Source organism: Pelophylax lessonae (genome assembly GCF_965119305.1).
Source record: "Pelophylax lessonae genome assembly, chromosome: 3".
Taxonomy (NCBI): Eukaryota; Metazoa; Chordata; class Amphibia; order Anura; family Ranidae; genus Pelophylax; species Pelophylax lessonae.
Genome location: NC_138770.1, coordinates 599,805,311 through 599,828,334, shown reverse-complemented (window position 1 = coordinate 599,828,334; position 23,024 = coordinate 599,805,311). Strand labels below are relative to the sequence as shown.

Here is a 23,024-nt window from a genome sequence, read left to right as displayed (position 1 = left end):
CCCCACCCTTCCTTCTATTCGAACCTCTGAACATTTATATCCTCCCAGACTCCTAACTTGTGCGTGCCCCCTAGGAAGCACATCCAGCATACTCTGTGACTGCTGTGTCCTTCGGAAACAGCCGATCTCAGATCACGGTAAAGAACCAATCACAGCAACCCTTTACCATGCGATCAGCTGATCATATGTAAACAGACTTTCCGGTTATTGGCAGTCCTTTCCTCCCACGCTGTGTCTGTGTGAGGAAAAGAGAGCCATTAACTGGCAAGACTGTCAGTACATTGTTTACACTAATAATCAGTGCCCTGATAATCGGTGCAGCCCATCAGTGCTGCCTATCAGTGCTCATAAATGCCGCCTATCAGTGCCCATCAGTGCCACCTATCAGTGCTGCCCATAAATGCCAACTCTCAGAGCCCATCAGTGCAGCCTCACCAGTGCCACTTATCAGTGCCCATCAGTGCCGCTTATCAGTGCTGCCCATAAAAGCCAACTTTCAGAGCCCTTCAGTGCTGCCTATCAGTGTCATCTATCAGTGCTGCCTATCAGTGCAGCTTCATCAGTGCCTCCTCATCAGTGCCCACCAGTGCCACCTCATCAGTGCCCATCAGTGCCACTTATCAGTACCCATCAGTGTCCATCAGTGCAGCCTATCAGTGCCCATCATTGCAGCTTCATCAGCGCACATTAGTGAAGGAGAAAAATTACCTGTTCAAAATTGTGAGAAAGAATTTGACAATGAACCACTTGCCTACTGGGCACTTTTACCCCCTTCCTGCCCAGGCCAATTTTCAGCGCTGTAACACTTTAAATGACAATTGCGTGGTCATGCTACACTGTAACTATATTACATTTTTATCATTTGTTCACACAAATAGAGATTTCTTTTGATAGTATTTATTCACCGCTGGGTTTTTTATTTTTTGCTAAACAATTTGTTTCACTGATGTGCACTGATAGGCTGCACTGATGGATACTGATGAGGCAGCACTAATGGGCACTGATAAGTGGCATTAATGAGGCGGCGCTGGTGGGCACTGATGAGAAGGCACTAATGAGGCGGCAGTGATAGGCAGCGCTGATAGGTGGCACTGATAGGCACTGGTAGGAGGCACTGATAGGCAGCACTTATAGGTGGCACTAATGAGGAAGCACTGATAGGTGGCACTGATGAGCACTGATTGGCAGCACTGGTGGGTACTGATTGGCAGTGTGGGGAAAGAAAAGCTGATGACCGTCTAATGTTTACGTCCTGTGATCAGCTGTCATTGGACACAGCTGATTACGTGGTAAAGGGCCACTGTGATTGGCGCTTTACTCCGAATTGTGATCAGCTGATCACAGACCACGCCATGTGTAGGTAACGCGATCATGGGAGGACGTCTATGGATGTCCTCCTGGAAAACTAGGCCGGCGCTGTAGCTGTCTTTCGGCTTTAGCATGGGCAGGAAGTAGTAAAATCCTAATTTTTATTTTATGTGTATTCTGCTGTTTGGGGTTCAGCTTTTGGGCCATTGTCACTAGACTTTTGTTCATTCCAGAACTGTGTTTTTCCCCATACAAGTCCATGGGAATGCAAAAGCAGCGTGAAGCAGGTGAAATTCGTGTTAGAAAGAAGTCAAATGCACTTATGAATTTGTCAGAATGAACTCAGAAGCATCTTGAGCTCATTTTAAAAGCAAACTGTGTTTGCCTATCAACACAAGCCAAAAGCACTTTGATGGAGGCCCTTAAACATACTGACACGTTTGTTTTCCGTTTAACAATGGACTAAATTTCACACAAGGTTATATGGAACATTCCTTAACTGACTTTAGGAATATTGCTGTAGAGTTGTGTATTATTCATATTGCTCAAACAGAACACTAGGCAAACTTGTGCCATGTCTGGCTAACCTCACAATAAATTTCTTTCCTCAGCACTATCTATAGCTCTTTATGTGACTTGTTTGTTTTGCAGAATTCCAACAGAACCTTTATCAAAATCAGGATTAATCAGACAGAGGCAGCGATGTGTTGAGTCCCAGAAGACTGGAGGAGAGGATGTTCCTACTCTAAACTTGGTACCTTGTAGCAGCCTTAAAGGGGTGTCCGAAAAATCTCAGGTACTATGTTTACTATCTTATTTAAGAGCAAAATAGAGTTCTGGTATCAAATGAGTTGAACCTTAACCGCCTTAGCGGTAATCCCGAGCGTGACTCGGGGTTGATTTTTCATTGCAGGAACGGTAACCCCGAGTCACGCTCGGGGTGGATTGCAGAGAGCGCAGCGGAGCTTCTCTTACCTTCTCCTGGCGATCCAGCGATGATCTCTCATTGCTGTGACCGCCAGCCGAGAGTCCCGCCGCTCCTCCGTCCCTCCGTCGGTACGATCACTTCCTAGTTCCGTTCCCTGCAGCAGCAATGCTGCATGGGAGCGGAACTAGGGAGGGAAATTCAAAAAAAAAAAAAAAAAACGTTACACAAAACACACTTTATATTATATTATATATATATATGCATATATATATATATATATATATATATATATATATATATATATATATATATATATATATATATATATATATATATATATGCATATATATATATATATATATATATATATATATATATATATATGCATGCATATATATATATATATATGCATGCATATATATATATATATATGCATATGCATATGTATATATATATATATATATATATATATATATATATATATAATATGCACACACACACACACATATATATATATATATATATATATATATATATATATATATATATATATAAATTATATTATTGATTCAATTATAATTCATGCGTTATATATTATATATATATATATATGTGTGTGTATATATATATATATATATATATATATATATATATATGTACACACACATATATCTATATATAATATATAATGCATGAATTATAATCTAATCAATAATATAATTTTATTATATATATTATATATTAAATAATAAAATAATATTATTGATTTGATTATAATTCATGCGTTTGTGTTTCAAATTTATCACATCTGGGATGTCTACTAGAGTCTTGTTTTGGTCAGGTTTAAGTCAGTAATTACTAAGAATTGTAGGCCTATAATACATAACGCCAAATTTCCATGAAAAGAATTGTACCGCTTTTGGTATGTAATTCCAGACATAATCATACCGCCAGGGAGGTTAATTAAATCAGCTAATTCTGGCATTTGCTGGAAACGCATGTGTCGTTTAAAGTGGTGGGTGCTCCTAGGGGCTGGTTAACTGCACTTTAAGCCAAACTGTTTGCTTGATCCACCCCTGAGCATGTCTTTACCACCAGGAACTTATTCTACGAGCTCCGAGCAGATCTTCACCACTAGGAACTTTACCACTTCCCTGAGCAGATCTTTACAACAAGGAACTTTATAACTTCCCTGAGCAGATGTTTACAACAAGGAACATATTTTACTACTTCCCCAAGTAGGTTTTCACCATCAGGAACTCATTTCACCACCTCCTTGAACAAGTCTTCACCACCAGGAACATATTCTTCCACCTCCCTAAACAGACTTTACCACCACCCTGAGCAGGTCTTCACCACCAGGAACTTAATCTACCACTTTCTTGATCCTAACGAGGAGATTTCTGCTGTGATTTGCTGCGTTTGGAGACGCATGTTAGCTTGCATGGAAGCCCGCAGTGAATACAGCATATCTTTTATGGCAGATTCGGAGATAGGGTTCCCCCCTGTGGGGTATGAAGCAAAGGGGTCTGCTGGAGGTGGTGGCTGAGGCATAGGTGTAGAGTGGGGATAAGCCACTTCCATACCTGCACCCGTCTGCGAGCGTTGTGGAGACTCCCTCCTTTGTTTGTTTTTGGCCGGACTTCTGGATGAAGGAGATGGGGGTGATGGGGACCCAAGGATTGTCCATTGTCCGGGTTTCCTATAATGCGATGCCTCGGTGGGCGGATGGCAGTGGATGCAGTTTGGTGAGTGGAGCCTCTCCCAGCTTGTTTCGATGTGTTTTTCCCGGGCCGCCGCCGCCATTTTGGAGAAGACCAGGGCTTATTCAGCTGTTCGGTTTCTTTTTTTCCTGCGGGTCATGTCGGCGCTATCTGCGGGTGTTCACAGAGTGGAAGATGGACCTCTGGGCGTCGTAGTTGCCTTAGATGCGGCATTTGTATAGGGTGGCCGTGCGAAGCTGGCTCAGAGTGCTGCCATCTTCTGCGCCGGTAGCCACACCCTCAATCTACCACTTTCTTGAGTAGGTCTTCACCACAAGGAACCTATTCTACCACCAGAATTGGAGAGCAAGCAGCTAAATATGACAAACATCATTTCAAAGCTGGCTGAGATCCCCAAGAGCTCCAAATCCTCTCAAATCCTACAAATCTTAAATGCAGTTCACAACTTATATACTCCCGCACCCACCCCTGTTTTTTACACCCCAATGGTTCCTTAAGAATGCTAGACAGTCACACTTACCATTAGTTAGGTGGGACAAGGCCAGATCTCAACTTTCAACACTTTTAAAAGCTCCCCAGGTTTTAAGAGCGATCAAATGATTTGTACAGGTGCCTCTATGTCCCTGCTCTCACTTTGCATGTGCCATTTAAAAAAAGACACAGGGTTTGATTTAGGAAAACTGAAGATTGAGTGCAAACTTTGGTGCAGCCGTGCATGGTAGCCTCAAAACCAGGAAGCTGATTGGTGTCTACGCAGAGCTACAGCAGATTTTGCACTCCAGTTTTAGTAAATCAATTACACAAAGTCAGTGTGGTTCCTGACCATGTGATCATCAAGAGAGCTAATCACATTGAACATATGATGCGCATATACAAAAATATGCATGCCATCTTTAGCGGTTTCCATGCCTTATACAGTGAGATTTACAGTGACAGCTGAAGCCAGCACGCTGCAGCTGTCACTGTGAATTACACTGTTAAAAAATTAAGAAACAAAAACATTGTTTTTATGTAAAATAACCAAAAATCTTTTTTTTTTTTTTTTAATAGCGTGCCAGCTTATAATATAAAAATGAGATTTAGGTAAACAAAAATGCCAGAGTTATTGCAAAGTACACTGACACAATCTAGGACCACTACATTTGGTCTGGGCATCTTTGCTTCAGGTGTAAAAAGGCATGAGTGGTTTGTCAGTGACTGGGGTATGGATTAGGCAGCTTTTATCACTTCCCTGAACCTATGTCCATTTCTATAAATCCATACACTGCTGGGTAGATAAACAGTCCAGATATAGAAGGAATATTGTGTCTTTAAACTGGCCGAGAAACTGCTGATTCTGCTTTATTTCCCAAACCCTTTGCGTGGTGTACTGCTGTGTTAAGGCAGAATTAGAAGGTATACTTATCAAAAGTGTTGTGCTGCATCTCTGTCTGACACATAATGTGAATCCGCAGCTCAGCCTGACCTCCAATTATATCATAAAATGGAAAATATATTGTGTCAGCATTACATCCTCTATTTACTAACCTGCATCAGACAGACTTGTTACTGCCATACGTTTAATTCCAGGTTCCCATTACTTGCAGCTGCAGATGAACAGATTGCCTGGCTCATCTGAGGTGCGAGCTTAAGGTCAGCTGCAAACAGACGCAGAGCGGTTCAATAAACATTTTTATTGCTTTGTGTGCGTCTGATGGATCTGCCGCGATGTTCCTTTTTGATAAATGCTGTTTCTGCTCTGCTACGATGTAACCCCCATGTGCAGCAAGATAGATACCCTGACCAGATCATTACCTTTAAAATTAACTCTGGGAAACTCCATTTTTAAAATCGCTGGTCTCATTTTAAAGAAAAAACATACCAGTCTTTATTGATGTGTCCCCACTGGGAAGATTCACCATCTTTATTTGTCCTGGTTACTATTTTCACTAAGACAGATTGGGGGAGATTTATTAAAACTGGTGCACTCCAGTGGCGGCAGGTGCTCAAAATGTTTTGGGGGGGCACAAACAGAAAAATGTAATAGTCATTGCTTTGCGGCAAAAAACGCGGCAAATAATTGCGTGACTTTGAGGTCACAAAAGTGTGAAAGGGGCCTTCAATGCAGAGTGACCACAGCGTGCCCCCTTCAATGTAGAGTGAAATGGCTCTAATCACGTGCTTCAGAAGAAAAAAAAAACCCATTGAACTCCATGTGTCCGGGGCCGGACGCATGGATAGGGGGGTGGCGCCCCCAACTCACCAGCCGCCACTAGTGCACTCAGAATCTGGTGCAGCTGTGCATGGTAGTTAACCACTTGCCGACCGCCGATCAACGTCGGCGGTCAGCCCCTCACAGGCAAAGTGACGTAGGGCTACGTCACTAGCTTGTGAGGGTCTAGGGAGCGAGCGCGCGCCGCCGGAGGCGCGCTCCCGCTCCCGCGTGGTCACGGGCCCCCCGCGCGAGTGACCGGCGGACCCGATGTCCGCCGGCCACTCTGCGATCGGCGGGGGAGAGGGAGAAAGTCAGGCAGCTTGTGTAAACAAGCTGCCTGTCATTCTCCCCTCTGTATGAGAGCTGATCATATGGATCTACTATGTAGATCCGTTGATCACTCTGCATACAGCTGAAGCCACAGCCAATCACAGTAAGAATCACGCCCCTAGGGACACACACAGCGCCTCCCTCTCAAATAAAGTTAACCCCTTCACTACCAGTTTATTTTTACAGTAACAGTGCATATATATAGCACTGATTACTGTAGAAATGTCACTGGTAACCCCAAAAGTGTGAAAAATGTCAGTCAAGGGTCTGATCTGTCCGCCGCAATGTCGCAGTACCGCAAAAAAATTCGCAGATCGCCGCCATTACGCGTTAAAAAAAAAAATAACAAAAATGACAAAAATCTTTCCCTTAGTCAGTAAACGCAATAACTTTTGCGCAAACCAATCAAAATACGCTTTTTGCGATTTTTTTACCAAACATATGTAGCATAAAACAAATTGGCCGAAAATGTTAAAAAATTTTGATTTTTACATTTTTTTTTGGGGGAATTTCATATAAAAAAAAGGGAAAAATATTGCTATTTTTGCAAAATTGACGCTCTTTTTTTGTTTATAGCGCGTGATCAAAAAATCGCACAGGTGATCAAATACCGCCAAAAGAAAGCTCTGTTTGTGGGAAAAAAAGGACGCCAAATTAGTTTAGGTACAGCGTCGCACGACCGCGCAATTGTCCGTTAAAGTCACGCAGTGCCGAATCGCAAAATACCCCCTGGTCGTTTAGCAGCCAAATCCTCCGGGGCTTAAGTGGTTAATCAGCTTCTAACTTCAGCTTTTTCAAATAAGTTTTGACAGTAAAACCTGGAAGCTGATTTTGCACTCTCCAGTTATAGTAAATAGCCCCGATTGGGATGAGAACTCAAAACTCTTAAAGCAAAACTTTACCCATAACTACTTGATAAAAAATAATGTTCTTTAGCAAGGAACATACATTCCACATTATTACACTGAACAAAATGATAAATGCACCACTTTTGTTTTTGCCTCCATTTTTAATGAGCTGAACTCACAGATCTAAGACTTTTTCTATGTACACAGAAGGCCTATTTCTCTCAAATATTGTTCATTAATCTGTCTAAATCTGTGTTAGTGAGCACTTCTCCTTTGCCAAGATAATCCATCCACCTCACAGGTGTGGCATATCAAGATGCTGATTAGACAGCATGATTATTGCACAGGTGTGCCTTAGGCTGGCCACAATAAAAGGCCACTCTAAAATGTGCAGTTTTAATGTATTGGGGGGTCCAGGAGGGTCCAAAAACCAGTCAGTATCTGGTGTGACCACCATTTGCCTCACACAGTGCAGCACATTTCCTTCGCATAGAGTTGATCAGGTTGTTGATTGTGGCCTGTGGAATGTTGGTCCACTCCTCTTCAATGGATTAGCGAAGTTGCTGAATATTGGCAGGACCTGAACATGCTGTCCTATACACCGATCCAGAGCATCCCAAACATGCTCAATGGGTGACATGTCCGGTGAGTATGCTGGCCATGCAAGAACTGGGTTATTTTCAGCTTCCAGGAATTGTGTACAGATCCTTGCAACATGGGGCCGTGCATTATCATGCTGCAACATGAGGTGATGGTCGTGGATGAATGGTACAACAATGGGCTTCAGGATCTCGTCACGGTATCTCTGTGCATTCAAAATGCCATCAATAAAATGCACCTGTGTTCATTATCAATAACATACGCCTGCCCATACCATAACCCCACTGCCACCATGGGCCACTCGATCCACAATGTTGACATCAGCAAACCGCTCACCCACACAACGCCATACACGCTGTCTGGCATCTGCCCTGTACAGTGAAAACCGGGATTCATCCGTGAACAGAACACATCTCCAAAGTGCCAGACGCCATTGAATGTTAGCATTTGCCCACTCAAGTCGGTTGCAATGACCAACTGCAGTCAGGTCGAGACCCAGATGAGGACGAAGAGCATGCAGATGAGCTTCCCTGAGATGGTTTCTGACAGTTTGTGAAGACATTTTTTGGTTATGCAAACCGATTGTTGCAGCAGCTGTCCGGGTGGCTGGTCTCAGGCGATCTTGGAGGTGAAGATGCTGGATGTGGTGGTCCTGGGCTTTTGTAGTTACATGTGGTCTGCGGTTGTTAGGCCGGTTGGATGTACTGCCAGATTCTCTGAAACGCCTTTGGAGACGGCTTATGGTAGAGAAATGAACATTCAATTCACGGTCAACCGCTCGAGTGGACATTCCTGCAGTCAGCATGCCAACTGCTCGCTCCCTCAAAACTTGCGACATCTGTGGATTTGTGCTCTAAAACTGCACATTTTAGAGTGGCCTTTTATTGTGGCCAGCCTAAGGCACACCTGTGCAATAATCATGCTGTCTAATCAGCATCTTGATATGCCACACCTGTGAGATGGATGGATTATCTCGGCAAAGGAGAAGTGCTCACTAACACAGATTTAGACAGATTTGTGAACAATATAAGAGAAATAGGCCTTTTGTGTACATAGAAAAAGTCTTAGATCTTTGAGTTCAGCTCATGAAAAATGGGAGCAAAAACAAAAGTATTACGCTTCTAATTTTGTTCAGTGTAATTATGCCAAAAAACTTAGTGTGTGCTGTAAATTGCCTCCCACATTGCTCCTGATTCTTCTTGCTGGAGGCTGCTGTTTTGCTGAAGCCCAAAGCCCCTGAACAGCAGTAATTTATAAAGCCGAACTAACCCCATTGATTTAACAGTTTCAAAAATGTTACATTCTTGGAATGCCGGGATTGCTAAACCCCTGTACACACGCACAGATTGTTGGCCGTAAATTGTCGGCCAACGTCCGATCGGCCGATTGTAGGCTTGTTAGTATGATGCTTCCGACAACCAACTCCGACTTTTCGGCCGAAAAAAATCTGGTGTGCATGCTATAAAATTTTTGTTGGCCGTCACCAGAACGGCCGATTGTTCCTCAGTCAGTACAGATTTCGGCAGACAACAATCAGATGAGCAAGACTGGGCATGTTCAGAGAAGAAAAAACACAGGGAAAGTCAACCATCACATGACATCACTTCTGAAGTTGGTTTTTGTTGGCCAACAAAAGTCCAGTGCAAGTCTCTAGAGCACATTTCAACCAACAAACAACACTGGACAAAAGACGGCCGATCAGTCAGCCAACAATATGTGCGTGTGTACGGGGCTTTACAGTCACATTTTCTTGTTTCATCAACTATCATCAAATGTCTGGTATCATAACTGACATTTTTCATAACTGATCACAGATGCAGATTAAACAGAAGCTTCCTTGGCTGTAAAGAATAGGTTTAATTCCACTTTAAGGCTGTCAGCAGATTGGTCTCTGCAATCTCAGCAGTGCCTAAACATACCTAAAATGGATAGCAACTGAGCATGTGCAGAGCAGGGTGAATTTTGTGTACTATTGGATTTTAAACAGTATAGACACTTATTTTTAATGTTTTACATAGCTATACCTGCAAAACGGGCCCCTCTGGAGAGATCTAGCAGAACTTAAAGAGGAAGTAAACCCTCCTCAGACACTTTTACCTATAGGTAAGCCTATGATAAGACTTACCTATAGGTACTGTAAATATCTCCTAAGCATGTACCGTTTAGGAGATATTTACCTTACATGCATCCAGTGACATCACTGGCGCATGCGCTCTGAAGGAACGGCCGCTAGTGCCGTGACTGTCGGCTCCCGCGCGCCTGCGTGGGAGTGACGTCACCGCGGCTCCGGCCAATCAGTGGCAGAAAGGGAGAAATAAATCCTTCTGCACCGTAAAATTAACCCTTTAGCTGCCAGTCCATAATCCAAAGGCAGCAGGCAGGCAACCAGGCTCCTCCAATGCAATGTGGCGAGGTTGGTCTCATCACAGTTCTAAAGGCAGAAGATTTTTTACCTTTATGCATTCAATGCATGAAGGTAAAAAACCTTCATTATGCAGCTCCCCCCCCCCCCCCGTCCCTCTAATACTTACCTGAGCCCCATCACGATCCAGCGATGTGCATGAGATCGGCTGCTCTCCCAGGTCTCTGCCTCCTCATTGACTGAGAGACAGCAGTGGGAGCCAGAGAGGGGCTCGGGGATGAGCATTCACAAGTGCCCCCATAGCATGCGGCTTGCTATGGGGCACTTGGAAAAGAGGAAGAGCCAGGGGCGCCAGCGGGGGACCCGAGAAGAGGAAGTTCAGGGTTGCTTTGTGCAAAACAATTGCACAGAGCAGGTAAGTATGACATGTTTTTTTTTTTTTTTAAACCTACCTTTAGCCTGGTTCACACTGATGCAGTATGAATTGGGTGCGAATTTAAAGCAGTACACGGTGCAAATTCTCATTGCGATATTTTTTACATCCCAATGCAAATTCTGCTTAGCATAGGCAGTTTCCATGCCGAATTTGTGAGGGGAGTGAACACATCTGTGATTTTATTTGCTATAAAATCTAGGGAAAAAAATAATTTGCAGTGATGTGAACACTGGACTGCAATTTCAGTTAGATCCCATAGAAGTCTATGGAACTGAAACTCACACCACACCGCACTAAACTCGCACAGGACCCTTTTTTGAACCAGATCAAATTTGCACTGCATATATGTGAACAGCCTTCCTTCATTGGAAATAATGCTTTTTTACAGGGCATGTAAATCTATACTTTTCAGATCCCATCTGTTTCGCATAGAATAAAATAAAATTGCAGATGTGACCACTCCCCTCACAAATTCATGCTAAATTCACATGGAAATCGCACATGCTAAGCGGAATTTGCATTTCGATGTAAAAAAGTTGCAATGCAAATTTGCACCGTGTACCGCTTTAAATTCGCACCTGAATCGCACCGCATCAGTGTAAACCAGGGATTAATATCGCTTTAAAAGGTCAACTAAGCCAGTGGTTTCACTTACAGCACTCCGACAGACACACGTACCAGGTTAACTCTGTAACCTTTGTTTTTGTGGGTAGTTTAATAGAAAAAAAAATATTTTATACTTTATTCCAAAAAGGTGGGCATTGCGTATATACAAAATATAGAATGTTAAAAGAGTTATAGATTTTTTAACTCTTTAGCAAGCTAAAGAGTTGTTTAAAATAGTTTAGATAAAAAATAAGAAAAAGATTTTCCAATGAAATCCTTGTTCCGGGGCTCAGAGAAGATTTGGGGAACATACCTCAGTCAGTAACTTGACCCCTAAAATATGGACAGTCATTGAATTTCAGCAATCAGTCTTCATACCGTTAAAGATCAACGTAAAATGGCCAGCTTGCACCTCCCTCCAGTCAGATGAGAGGGGCCCTCAGCTGCATGCTAACCTAATGCTGTCATTATGTTTAAAATGGTAAACCTAGATAACCGGTGGAGTTTTGCAGCACCAATATGTTAATATGGTTAAAGGGTAACTCCACTTTCATGGAGAAAAAAATCAGCAAATAAAGAAAAAACAATATAGCGTATACAATTGCGACAGATCATATTGTAATTGAATCTTATTAAAAATGACCTTTCCTTTTCAATCTCCAGCTGTTGTAATTTATTGAAAATGCAATGCAGTATGGCTACCTGGAGCTGTTCTGTATACAGAATGTGTACTGACCACACCCCAGAAACATCATTTCCTGCGTGTGTGATTGGCTCACCAATTTTCCCAGAATTCTGCCTAAGATACAAGTCAGATTTCTGGCATCCCCTGCAACAAAAATGTCATCTTTGGTGAGATACTCCCAATAGGAATATGTCTAAAGGGATGCAGGCCCAGCTGCTTTCCTCATTAGAGCCTTGCAGCTGCCACAGCTGATAGATAATTATGAAACCACTCCCATTTGACCCACTCAGCACAGAGGAACAAACAATGATTTCTTCAAAATAACAAAAGATAGAAATCTGCAACAAAGTTTGTTATAATCCTTGTAATGTACAGAGATCACCCAGAGGGGAATGTTTTTTTCCTCAACAAAAGTAGAGTTACGCTTTAACCATTGTGGTATTCATTTAATTACATATAGAGAACATATGTGGATATCAGATCCTTTATGGTCCCAGAGAGAACAAATATATAATGAACCATATCCCAAGGCTTTCAGGACATTTTTTTTAGGCTGGGTTCACACCTAATGCGGATGCGGCTCACAGCAGGGGTCCGGTGCATCCCTGTTCTCAGGTTCAGGAATGAATCAGGCCCGAATTTTGGCTAAATTCTGACCTAAAACGGAGCCAAAGACGCACAGGACCCCTGTAGCAGTCATGGAGGATGTGTGAAGCGGCGTCATTGAGAGCCGGTCGCAATCTCCTGTCATGCGAATTGGATGCGGAAACCCACATCTAATTTGCATAAGTGTGAACCCGGCCTCATACCTCTCTGTACAACCAACCATTTGCAATATAATAAGGGTAAACTTTATGTTACACCTTACTTTAATATAGCTGATCTGAACAGATCTTAATGTTGCTCCACTCCATGTGTCATGTGATTATATGAACAAATACTGCTACAATTCTATATTGAAGGCAGCATGGAGTGTGTTTCATACATCTCACTCAGAGAAACTTTTTAATATACAGACCCCCCTCTCTTTACCACTTTCTTGCCTAATTTAGCCACCAGATGTACATTTTAATGCTTAATATCTGCCCCCATCCCTTTTCAATGTGCCTTGTTTATTCCCCCCCCCCCCCCCCCAATAAATATCTTGCATCTGCTTTGAGCTGTGAGTATTTCTGCTGCTCAGCGACAACATGTCCCACTAGGCATTGGATATTGATACTGTAGCAGGGGAGTTTGGAAAAGGTGTGGTGTGATGGTGTAGTGAGGGGTGGAGTAGCACCAATTGCTTCATTTCCACCCAACCCCAAGAGAAGGATGTCAATGCCTGTGTCATGGTGTCACTCCTGTAGTTATAAGGAGTCATTGGATGGGGGGATTACACCCAGGGCCAAGAGAAATAAGCTGTAAGATGCTGGGGGCCACATAGCTGGAAGTGAAGAGAAGCCCATTTATAGCACATTGCAGCACAGGAAAATATGCTTCCAAAAGAGCATGCTCTGCACTACTGCAGGTATTTATTGTTATATTGGGACTTAATAATGCCTCCTTTAACCCTGCCCTAGCCCAAGTGTCCTATTGGTTAATGCAGCTCTAGTTAGAGTATATAAAGCCATTTATGTGATGGGTACCAGCATGTCCAGACCTACCAGAGGCGTAACTAGAACCTTCAGGGCCCTGGTGCAAGAAACCATAAAGGGCCCCCCGGACCCCTGGCCGAGGCCCTTCCCTTCAAGCCTGGGTCTCTTCCCACTGATCCTGGGGCCCTTTACTCTTGTTGTGGGGCCCTTTATCACGGTCCCGCAGCGGGACCCTTTCACAAGTTCTGCAGTAGGCCCCCTTCCCTGCCATCTTGGGGCCTCCCCATGGTGGTGGAATGCCAGGGCCCAGTCACAAGTGTGACCTTTGCGATCCTGGAAGTTCACCCACTGGTGTCAGTAGTTTTTATTTTTTGGTATTTTAATTGTATTATTTTTTATCATTTTTTTTTTTTTTTTTTTACAATGTCACTGACTATGACTCTGTCCATTCAGAAAAGAAAGGAGTTGGTAAATTACATATTTACAGGCCCCTTCCTAGTTCTCTATTGTGACACATACCCTGCAGCACCTGGCAGGAGAGGGGAGGGAGCATAGTGGGGCGGGGGCAGCACAGTAGGGGGGGGGACCAGGGGAGCACACAGGAGCCCCGAGACCGCAGAACACAAGTGAACTGGATAGGAGGAGTGGTGGGGGCAGCATACAGAGGAACCAATCTCCTTCATTTTCCTCCTGCAGCTACAGAAGAAAAAAAGGAGGATAGTGATTTCTCTACATGCTGCCCCCGTCGCCCCACCTATTCAGGTGTACAGGGGAGCTGCATGGGCCCCCTGGAGCATGGGGCCCGGTTGCAATTGCAACTCCTGCAACCCCTGTAGTTACGCCCCTGAGACCTACCATATGTGCAGTTGCACAAGAGTCCCTTTAGGGTATAAGAGCGCATGTTAAATTTTATGTGGGTGCTGAGTTCCCTCCTCACTGTCACGTTAACTTGGACACTGCTCAGGTCAACCGATCTGGTCATTTCATACACGGCAAATAAGGGTTATACTTGGCCAGTAGTTGAATGGGGGACACAAAAATGAGTGTTTCCCAAGGGCCTCTTGGTGACTCTGTTGGCTACTGTCTACAAGAATACAGATGTGAGAGCTATATGGGATAATGAGACCTCTTTATTCTTCCTAAGTGTATTCAAGTTTAGCAGACAGCCTCTCATTTCATTCCCTCTGCACAGATGTAAATGTAAGCCGAAGTAATGCGTACCGTGCGGAGATATCAATGTGAAGAATTCATTTCAGTAAATGCTCCTTCATTGGCCATTTATCACAGTCATTCCCGAGAAAGCTGTCACATTTGTAAGATAGCAGCAGCCATTGTAAAACCTGAACTGACAACACGGCAAATAAAACGTTTCGCAATCCTCATACGGGGAAATGAGACACTTTCCATAGAGAGGGAGAACTCACACAGGACCTACGTGAAAAGATATTCTGAGTACTTATAGATGGGAAAAAATGAAAAAATCCAAACTAAAGTTTAAAACAAAACTTTGATTGGCTTATTCAGGGGGAAAGTGTTTGCTTTAATCACATACACCCATCCCTGATAGAACATACTTATCTTTCCTTCATGTGACTAATGGACCAATGGTTGCTGTCCATAGTTCTTTTTTACAGGGTTTTCCTTGAACTCTTGAAAGATGAACACAGTTTAATGGGAGCAAGAAGAAAATGTATGTACTGCTGGGGAGTTCTGCATTAGGCATCATCCAATGCATACAGAGAGGGGGTGGCTGAAAATATGCTGGGCGTAAAATTCCAGGCGTTTTACTATGGATCCTATATACAACCTACTACAGGCGGTCCCCGGGTTACAAACATCCGACTTACAACGACTCCTAATTACAAACAGAGGGAGACAATGGGAAGTGAGGAGAAGTCTACCCCTAGGAAGGAAAAACCCCTCCTGTAAGAGTTCTCATGGGAAAAAGGTGTCTCTACTGAAGCTTTATCACCAATCCTTGTTTCCACAACAACCCAAAATTTTCAAAATCCAATTGTCATAGGGACAGAAAGTGAGGGGAAATCTTCTGAACAGGGGTACAGACAGCAAAACAAATCATACAGGGGTGTTAACCCTTCCTTATGATATCCCAAAAACTTTTTTGGCTGGGGCTACACTTAAAAAATGTACCTGTTCCGACTTACAAACAAATTCGACTTAAAAACAAACCTACAGTCCCTATCTTGTTTGTAACCCGGGGATCGCCTGTATATAAGCAAATGGCTGTACAGCTGTGTTCTTGTAAACGTCAATGCTTCTGTTCTTTTTTTTCTTTTTTTCAAAAGGGCTTTATTGAAAATGAAGGTTAAAAATGACAATTCAAATAAACAGGTGAACATACCGATCAACATTCTCAGTACTTATGGTAACATCAAAAAGTAGAAAGAACGTGAACAGATTGACATGAGTTTTTGCTTACAATATAATATCACGGACAATGAGATTACAATGAGGATTTACCATGGAAAGCTTACACAAAGTATATAAAATGAGTGTTTGAATATGAGATGATGTTATCAAATGATGATGATTTTTTGGATGAACTCCTGTAATAACCGATAAGTGTAATGTGGGGGTGGGGGAGGGGGGCTAATGTCCAGCATCAGCTCTCCCTTGGTGGATGGAGGTGGGGACAGGGGAGGGAAGTAATAGTTGGTGTGGATTCTGATATTGAGAGACCAGGTGTTGAAACGGGCCTAAAAGTATAAGAAAGGTGTTGCGTCAGATATCTTCAATAGTTTATATGGAGGGGGTAGTATTAACTCATAATCTGAATGTAGGCATTCTTTTTTTTATGAAGAGACCAAGGATTCCAGGTTGTAGTGAATTTAGTGGGCGTGTTGTGGGAATGAGTTCTTCCATTTCTGCAATCTTTTCAACTTGATTGAACCATTCTTTCATGGAGGGTGTTTGGGGGGAACCCCAATGTCTTGGAACACATAGTCTGGCTGCGTTGATTAAGAACATGGTAAGAGATTTGCAGTCTTTTTTATTGGCTGAAGGTAGTAGATGGAGAAGGTATGTAGTGGGAGAGAAGCTAATGTGATTATTGGTGATTTTTTGGATGGTTTCATGGACTTGTTTCCAAATTTTTTTGATGTGGGGGCAGTTCCACCAGATATGTAAAAGGTCGCCTTCATTCGTGAGGCATCTCCAACATTTGTTCTCTATAGCTCTATTCCACTTGTGAAGCATAGCTGGTGTTCGGTACAATCGAGAAAGGAGTTTGTAATTGTTTTCTTGGGTAGAGACATTGACGGACCCCTTATGAGCTGCGTAGCTTCTGTTCTGTGTATCAACGTTTACCAATGTACTTCCTGCACATGAAACTTCTGCACTCGAAAAATACATTGCATAAGCATAAACAACCTCTCAATGACTATTGTAACAATGTTAATAATTGCGCAGTAAAGATACCGTATGTATTGCACAGGACGCTGGGGCTGGGTCCTAGAAAGCATGCTATATTTCCCCTCTGTTTGGACTGTGGTCCTTTTAAGCAGTGGTCCTCAACCCTGGCCTACAGGGCCCACTAACAGGCCAGATTTAAGGTATTACCTTGGGGAGATGCAGACTAGAGTACTGCAATCACTGAGCAGCAAATTATATCACCTGGGATGTATTTCAGTTATCTTGCAAATCTGGCCTGTTAGTGGGCCCTGTAGGCCAGGGTTGAGGACCACTGCTTTTAACCTCCTAGGCGGTAATCCCGAGCGTGACTCGGGGTTGATTTTTCATTGCAGGATCAGTAACCCCGAGTCACGCTCGGGGTGGATTGCAGAGAGCGCAGCGGTGTTCTCTTACCTTATCCTGGCGATCCAGCGATGATCTCTCAATGCTGAGATCGCCAGCCGAGTGTCCCGCCGCTCCTCCGTCCCTCCGTCGGTCTGATCACTTCCTAGTTCCGTTCCCTGCAGCAGCAATGCTGCATGGGAGCGGAACTAGGGAGGGAAATTCAAAAAAAAAAAAAAAAACGTTGCACAGAACACAAAACACATTTTATATTATATATATATATATATATATTATATATATATATATATATATATATATATATATATATATATATATATGCATATATATATATATATATATATGCATATATGCATATATATATATATATATGCATATATATATATATATATATATATATGCATATATGCACACACACACACATATATATATATATATAAAATTATATTATTGATTCAATTATAATTAATGCGTTATATATTATATATTATATATATATATATATATATATATATACACACATATATCTATATATAATATATAATGCATGAATTATAATCTAATCAATAATATATGTAGCGGTGTTTAATATGCCTGAAAGATGATTGTTTGACATTTGAGAGGAACTCGGCTCCATCTAGTGGCCAAAACGACACACTGCAGCTACTATGGAATTTCTTGTGATGTGATTTTCCTTTCAGGAAGTTGAGAGACTTCATCATCCATAGTGCTCTTGGACTACCAGGATGCACTGCTTCACCGCACAGCCTTCTGGGGGAAGCTTTATAAAGGAAGGGAGGAGCCAGGCTCAGTCTCTTGGGAGAGACACAGTGAGACAAGCAGGAAGCCAGCGCTGTGGGCTGATGCTGCATGCTAGGCCGAAGCCTCTGGGCCTGAAGTGACGACGCTGAAACGTTCCATGCAAAGCAAGAGACCCTTCCCAGAGGTCCCATCGCTGTTTGCAGAGACCGGAGCCATCCACCCCAAACACCTCGCGCGGCTGGGGACAGAGAACAGAGACTAAGACAGCCGTGGAGAGTTCTAAGGGAAAATCCTGTTGGTGAGAGGGCACTTGCCCAAACCTGACTTTATCTACCAAAAGAAGTAACGTTATCCACAGATAGCTATAGTGTAACAGAAGGTGATAAACCCCGGGGTAGATCAGCATACTCTCTCAGGAGATTCATAGACAAACAATAATATCTGTAAAGGAGTCGCCAGAGGCCCATCTCTCTCACAGAAGTTATTGCTCAGCTACACAGATACCCTGTGGTGACAACCAACAGCTCACTGCTCTTTTTCTCTCTCTTGATCTTCATTCCTAATGCGGATTACAAATATATCTGCGCAGTTATCTTGCTAGCGAAGATTCAAGAAGAAGAAAGAAGAGGACTTTGGGGAAGGGACTCAGATAGGCCTATCTATCTTGTACTGTGTCTAGCATCAATGAGGGAGTAGTGTGGGATATTTCTTTTATCTTTTTAAAGCCGATTTAAGTAACCCTTTAAAATGACCGTATTTCATTGTATCTCACTTGCTTAATTTGATATACAGTAAATTAAGCTTTGGTTAATTACAATCCTGTGTGCTGTTCCATTGTGTCACCCAGAAAGACTACCATTGAAGAAGGTAATAAGTCACTGTTGCATATTGAAGTATTGTAGTCCAATCTGTGTATCCATTTGAAGGTCCAGTCCTATTCTGGTCAGTTGTGCCTGAGGAGGGATCGAGCCAGTTCTATAGGGTTGTTAGGCAGGGTGTAGACCCAATAACATAATCAGCAGCTCCTGCGGGGGTGGTGCTACACGTGGGGGCTCGTCCGGGATCTCTACAGTTCTGCAACACAACCCTCTCAGCCACAGAATCCCCCTCAACGCAGAAATGGATCCTACCGTTGCAGCCGAGTGGTGCAGGGAAGAGAATGTCGTAGTGGAAAATGGCCTGGTGGTTGAAATCAAGGGAGAGGTCTGGACTGAGGAAAAACTCCTCCCAGTTTTAAGGGCACTGTCCACAGACAGGAAATTCTGGGTGACTGACATAAAGACAGACACCACCGTTCCACACACGTATGCATTGTGTGAGTGGAGGAAGGGGGTCCCCGATTACTTTAAGGGAACCAGTGTAAAGACTACTGACCAAACAGAACTTTTTTTAATACATCCAGAAGTCCTTACTGAAGGTCCCTCATCCACCACTCCTGGGGGATCCAGCAAAGAAAAAGGTGTCCAAGAAGGAAGTCCAGAGTCACCACCTTTGTCTACCTTTAGCTCAGAACTGTGTGCTGTTCTCGGGGAAATCGTAGCAAAATGTAGTAAGGACTCCCCAAACTATCTGATGACTGGATATAGGAAGCTCAGGACATTCTCTGGGAAACAGCCTGTGCCTTCAACAGAAGATGGGTTTGAAGAGTGGTTAGATACCGCCACTCAGGCTTTGGAAGAGTGGGAGGTACCAGAACAGCATAAGAAACAGAGAATCACAGAAAGTTTAAGGGGACCTGCACTAGAGGCCGTACGTAATCTCAAGCTAAGCAAAAAGAACTGTACTGCACAGGATTATCTAGACATTCTACAAGATGTATTTGGTCGGACGGAGAACGTGGCTGAACTTCTTTACCAGTTAGACCACTGTTACCAAGAAGAGGAAGAGAAGTTGTCCGAATTTATTAGACGCCTGGATAAGATCATCCACCAGATCCTGTTAAAGAAAGGGATAGACCCCCGGAAGGTAGATGAGACTCGTGCACGGCAGGTGCTGAGAGGGGCTCAACCTTTAGATCCCATTGCCATACTGTTGCGAACTCGTCAAGACGGTGGCATTCTAGAATACCCTGACCTGATTCGAATGGTCAGAGAGGAAGAGGTCATGTTGGACAACAAAAAGAAGAGTCGGCAGTTTGACTCAACTGCTCGAGTCAGAGTGATAAGTGTAGAAGAAGGTGATTCGCAAGTTGAACTCCTAAAGACCCAGGTGTCCCAGTTGATAGAAATGGTGTCTATCCTGACTAGTCAGGCATCCACTCTACCTAATGGGAACATATCAGAGAAGCCAGATGAACCTGCTAACCTTAGAGCAGATCCGGAACCGAGACCTACAAGATTGTTAACTTGTTTCAACTGTGGGGGAGTAGGTCATGTTAGAGGAGTATGTCCCAGCCCAGGAAAGGTTGTCTCAAAACCTCGCAAGCCAGCGGAAAACTTCAGAGGGCCCCCGGTGAAGGAGTCAACCGGGTGCCCGCCAGTTTCAAGGGACTCCAGGAGGCTCACTGGTTCAGGGAAACTGAGTCAGGGAGTAAGATCTAGGTACAACGCCCCTCGTTCTATACTCCAGGCTACTGGGGGGAGGAAAATCAATGCACACCGTGCCCAGCGGGGACTGAATCCAAGAAAAAAAAGAAAGAAGAAAAGAGCTTGGGTGCAGAGAACTGAATCAGACAACAAGGCCACTTCAAGAGAATTCCCAACTAACTTGGTCGGGCCTTCCCCTGTAGTCTCCGTCCAGGTAGAAGGAATTTACACAAGAGCCCTCCTCGACACTGGGGCCCAAGTGACTCTTCTGTATAGAGACTTCTATGATAAACACCTTACCCATCTACCTCTGCAGAAGTTGGAAGATCTGGAGATATGGGGTATCGGGACTCAAAGTTTTCCCTATGACGGGTATCTGCCAATCAAGTTGACCTTTGACCCATCAGTGGCTGGTGAAGCTGAAACCTTTGACACCCTAGCGGTGGTCTGTCCTCGTCCGCCAGGGGCCAACAAAAGCTCTCTCATTGTAGGGACCAACACTGACCTAGTAAGGCGCCTCCTGACACAACTGGTCCAGGGACAGGATTCTCCAGCGCCAAGGATTCACCCCATGCTACGGCAGGCCTATCAACGACTAGTATTGGAGCAAGAGACTCCTGCAGAAGGAGTTGGAAGACTCTGGAAGTTGGACAGAACAGAAAAGGTCTTGCAGCCAGGAGAGGTGGCTTGTCTGAAAGCTTCAGTTAAACTCACATGGAAACAGCCTGGCCCTTTTATCATCTTTGAATCAGGTCCACAGGAAGAGGAGAGAGGGATAGAAGTAATCCCTGAAGTGATCCCTTTGAAGGTGTTACAGAAAAACCGTGGAAGGGTTTTAGTGAGTGTCAGAAACACCTCTACTACACCGGTGAAGGTACCGGCCAGATTGCTGTTGGGCCAAGTTAACCCGGCTACCCCAGTTGTCCCATCTGATCTTAAAGAGGAGGGAAGTGGTGAAGTTGTCATAGAAGAGCTCTGCTCTGGAAGCGCTGCCCTCCCACCGGAATGGGTGAAGAGGGCCAAGGCACAACTTGCTCGATGGCGAGGAATATTTTCTAAGGATGAGTTTGACGTGGGCTGCGCCAGGAGTGCCACTCATAAGATCCGCCTGAGTGAGGACAAACCTTTCCGAGAAAGAGTCCGGCGAGTTCCCTTGGGTGACTTAGAAGATCTACGTCAGCAGCTGGCGGAACTCAAGAAGACTGGGGTTATTCGAGAATCCAGGAGCCCATATGCTTCTCCGATAGTGGTAGTCCGGAAGAAAAACGGATCTTTGAGGCTTTGTATCGACTACCGAACACTGAACAGAAGAACCATCCCAGACCAGTATACCACTCCTCGAATTGAAGACGCCCTACAGAGCCTGTCAGGGGCGAAGTGGTTCAGTGTGATGGACTTAAAGAGTGGGTACTATCAGATCCCCATGCACCCTGAAGACCGGGAGAAGACAGCCTTCATAACCCCCGTGGGGTTCTTTGAGTTCAATCGCATGCCGCAGGGGTTGTCAGGAGCCCCTGCTACTTTCCAGAGGCTGATGGAAAGGACTGTTGGGGATATGAATTTGATAGAGGTACTGGTATACTTGGATGATGTTATCGTGTTTGTGCAGGACTTTGGAAGAACACGAGGAGAGGTTGGAAAAGGTCCTGAAGAGGCTACACGAAGAAGGCCTGAAACTTTCTCCTGAGAAGTGTCAGTTCTATCAATCCTCGGTCCATTACCTGGGCCACATCGTGTCTGCAGAAGGGGTAGCCACCGACCCGGACAAGCTGGATGCTGTCTCCTCCTGGCCGAGACCTACAAATGTGACCGAACTTCGGTCGTTCCTGGGCTTTTGCTCCTATTACAGGAGGTTTGTGGAGGGGTTCGCCAAGATTGCCCGACCCCTCAATGAGCTACTAAAGAACGAGGAAGATGACGTTCCTGAACTGGTCAAGCCGACGAAGTCCACCATGGGACCCCGGAAGGCTAAGGAATCCATCCAGGATCAATGGACCCCAGAATGTGAAGGGGCTTTCATTCAGCTGAAAAAGAATCTAACCACTGCCCCTGTGTTGGCCTATGCAGACCCCATGAAACCATATGAACTGCATGTCGATGCCAGCCGAGATGGGCTGGGTGGGGTACTCTACCAGGAACATGAGGGTCACTTGCGACCTGTCGCCTACGTGAGCAGGAGTCTACTACCTGCTGAAAGGAATTATCCTACCCACAAACTTGAATTCTTGGCCTTGAAGTGGGCAGTGGTTGACAAATTGAAAGATTACCTGTACGGAGCTGAATTCATTGTCAAGACGGATAATAATCCCCTTACCTATCTGTTGACTACAGCCAAGCTGGATGCCACAGGACACAGATGGTTGGC

General features: G+C 44.0%; 1 protein-coding gene across 1 annotated transcript in view; it reads left to right on the top strand.

Annotated features, from left to right (window-relative positions):
- Positions 1 to 23,024, top strand: part of GALNT14 (polypeptide N-acetylgalactosaminyltransferase 14) — a 773,014-nt gene that overhangs the window by 723,691 nt on the left and 26,299 nt on the right. The window contains exon 13 of the mRNA XM_082252551.1: positions 1,960 to 2,104. Within this exon, the coding sequence (XP_082108677.1) occupies positions 1,960 to 2,104 (145 nt within the window). The remainder of the gene's footprint in view (positions 1 to 1,959; positions 2,105 to 23,024) is intronic.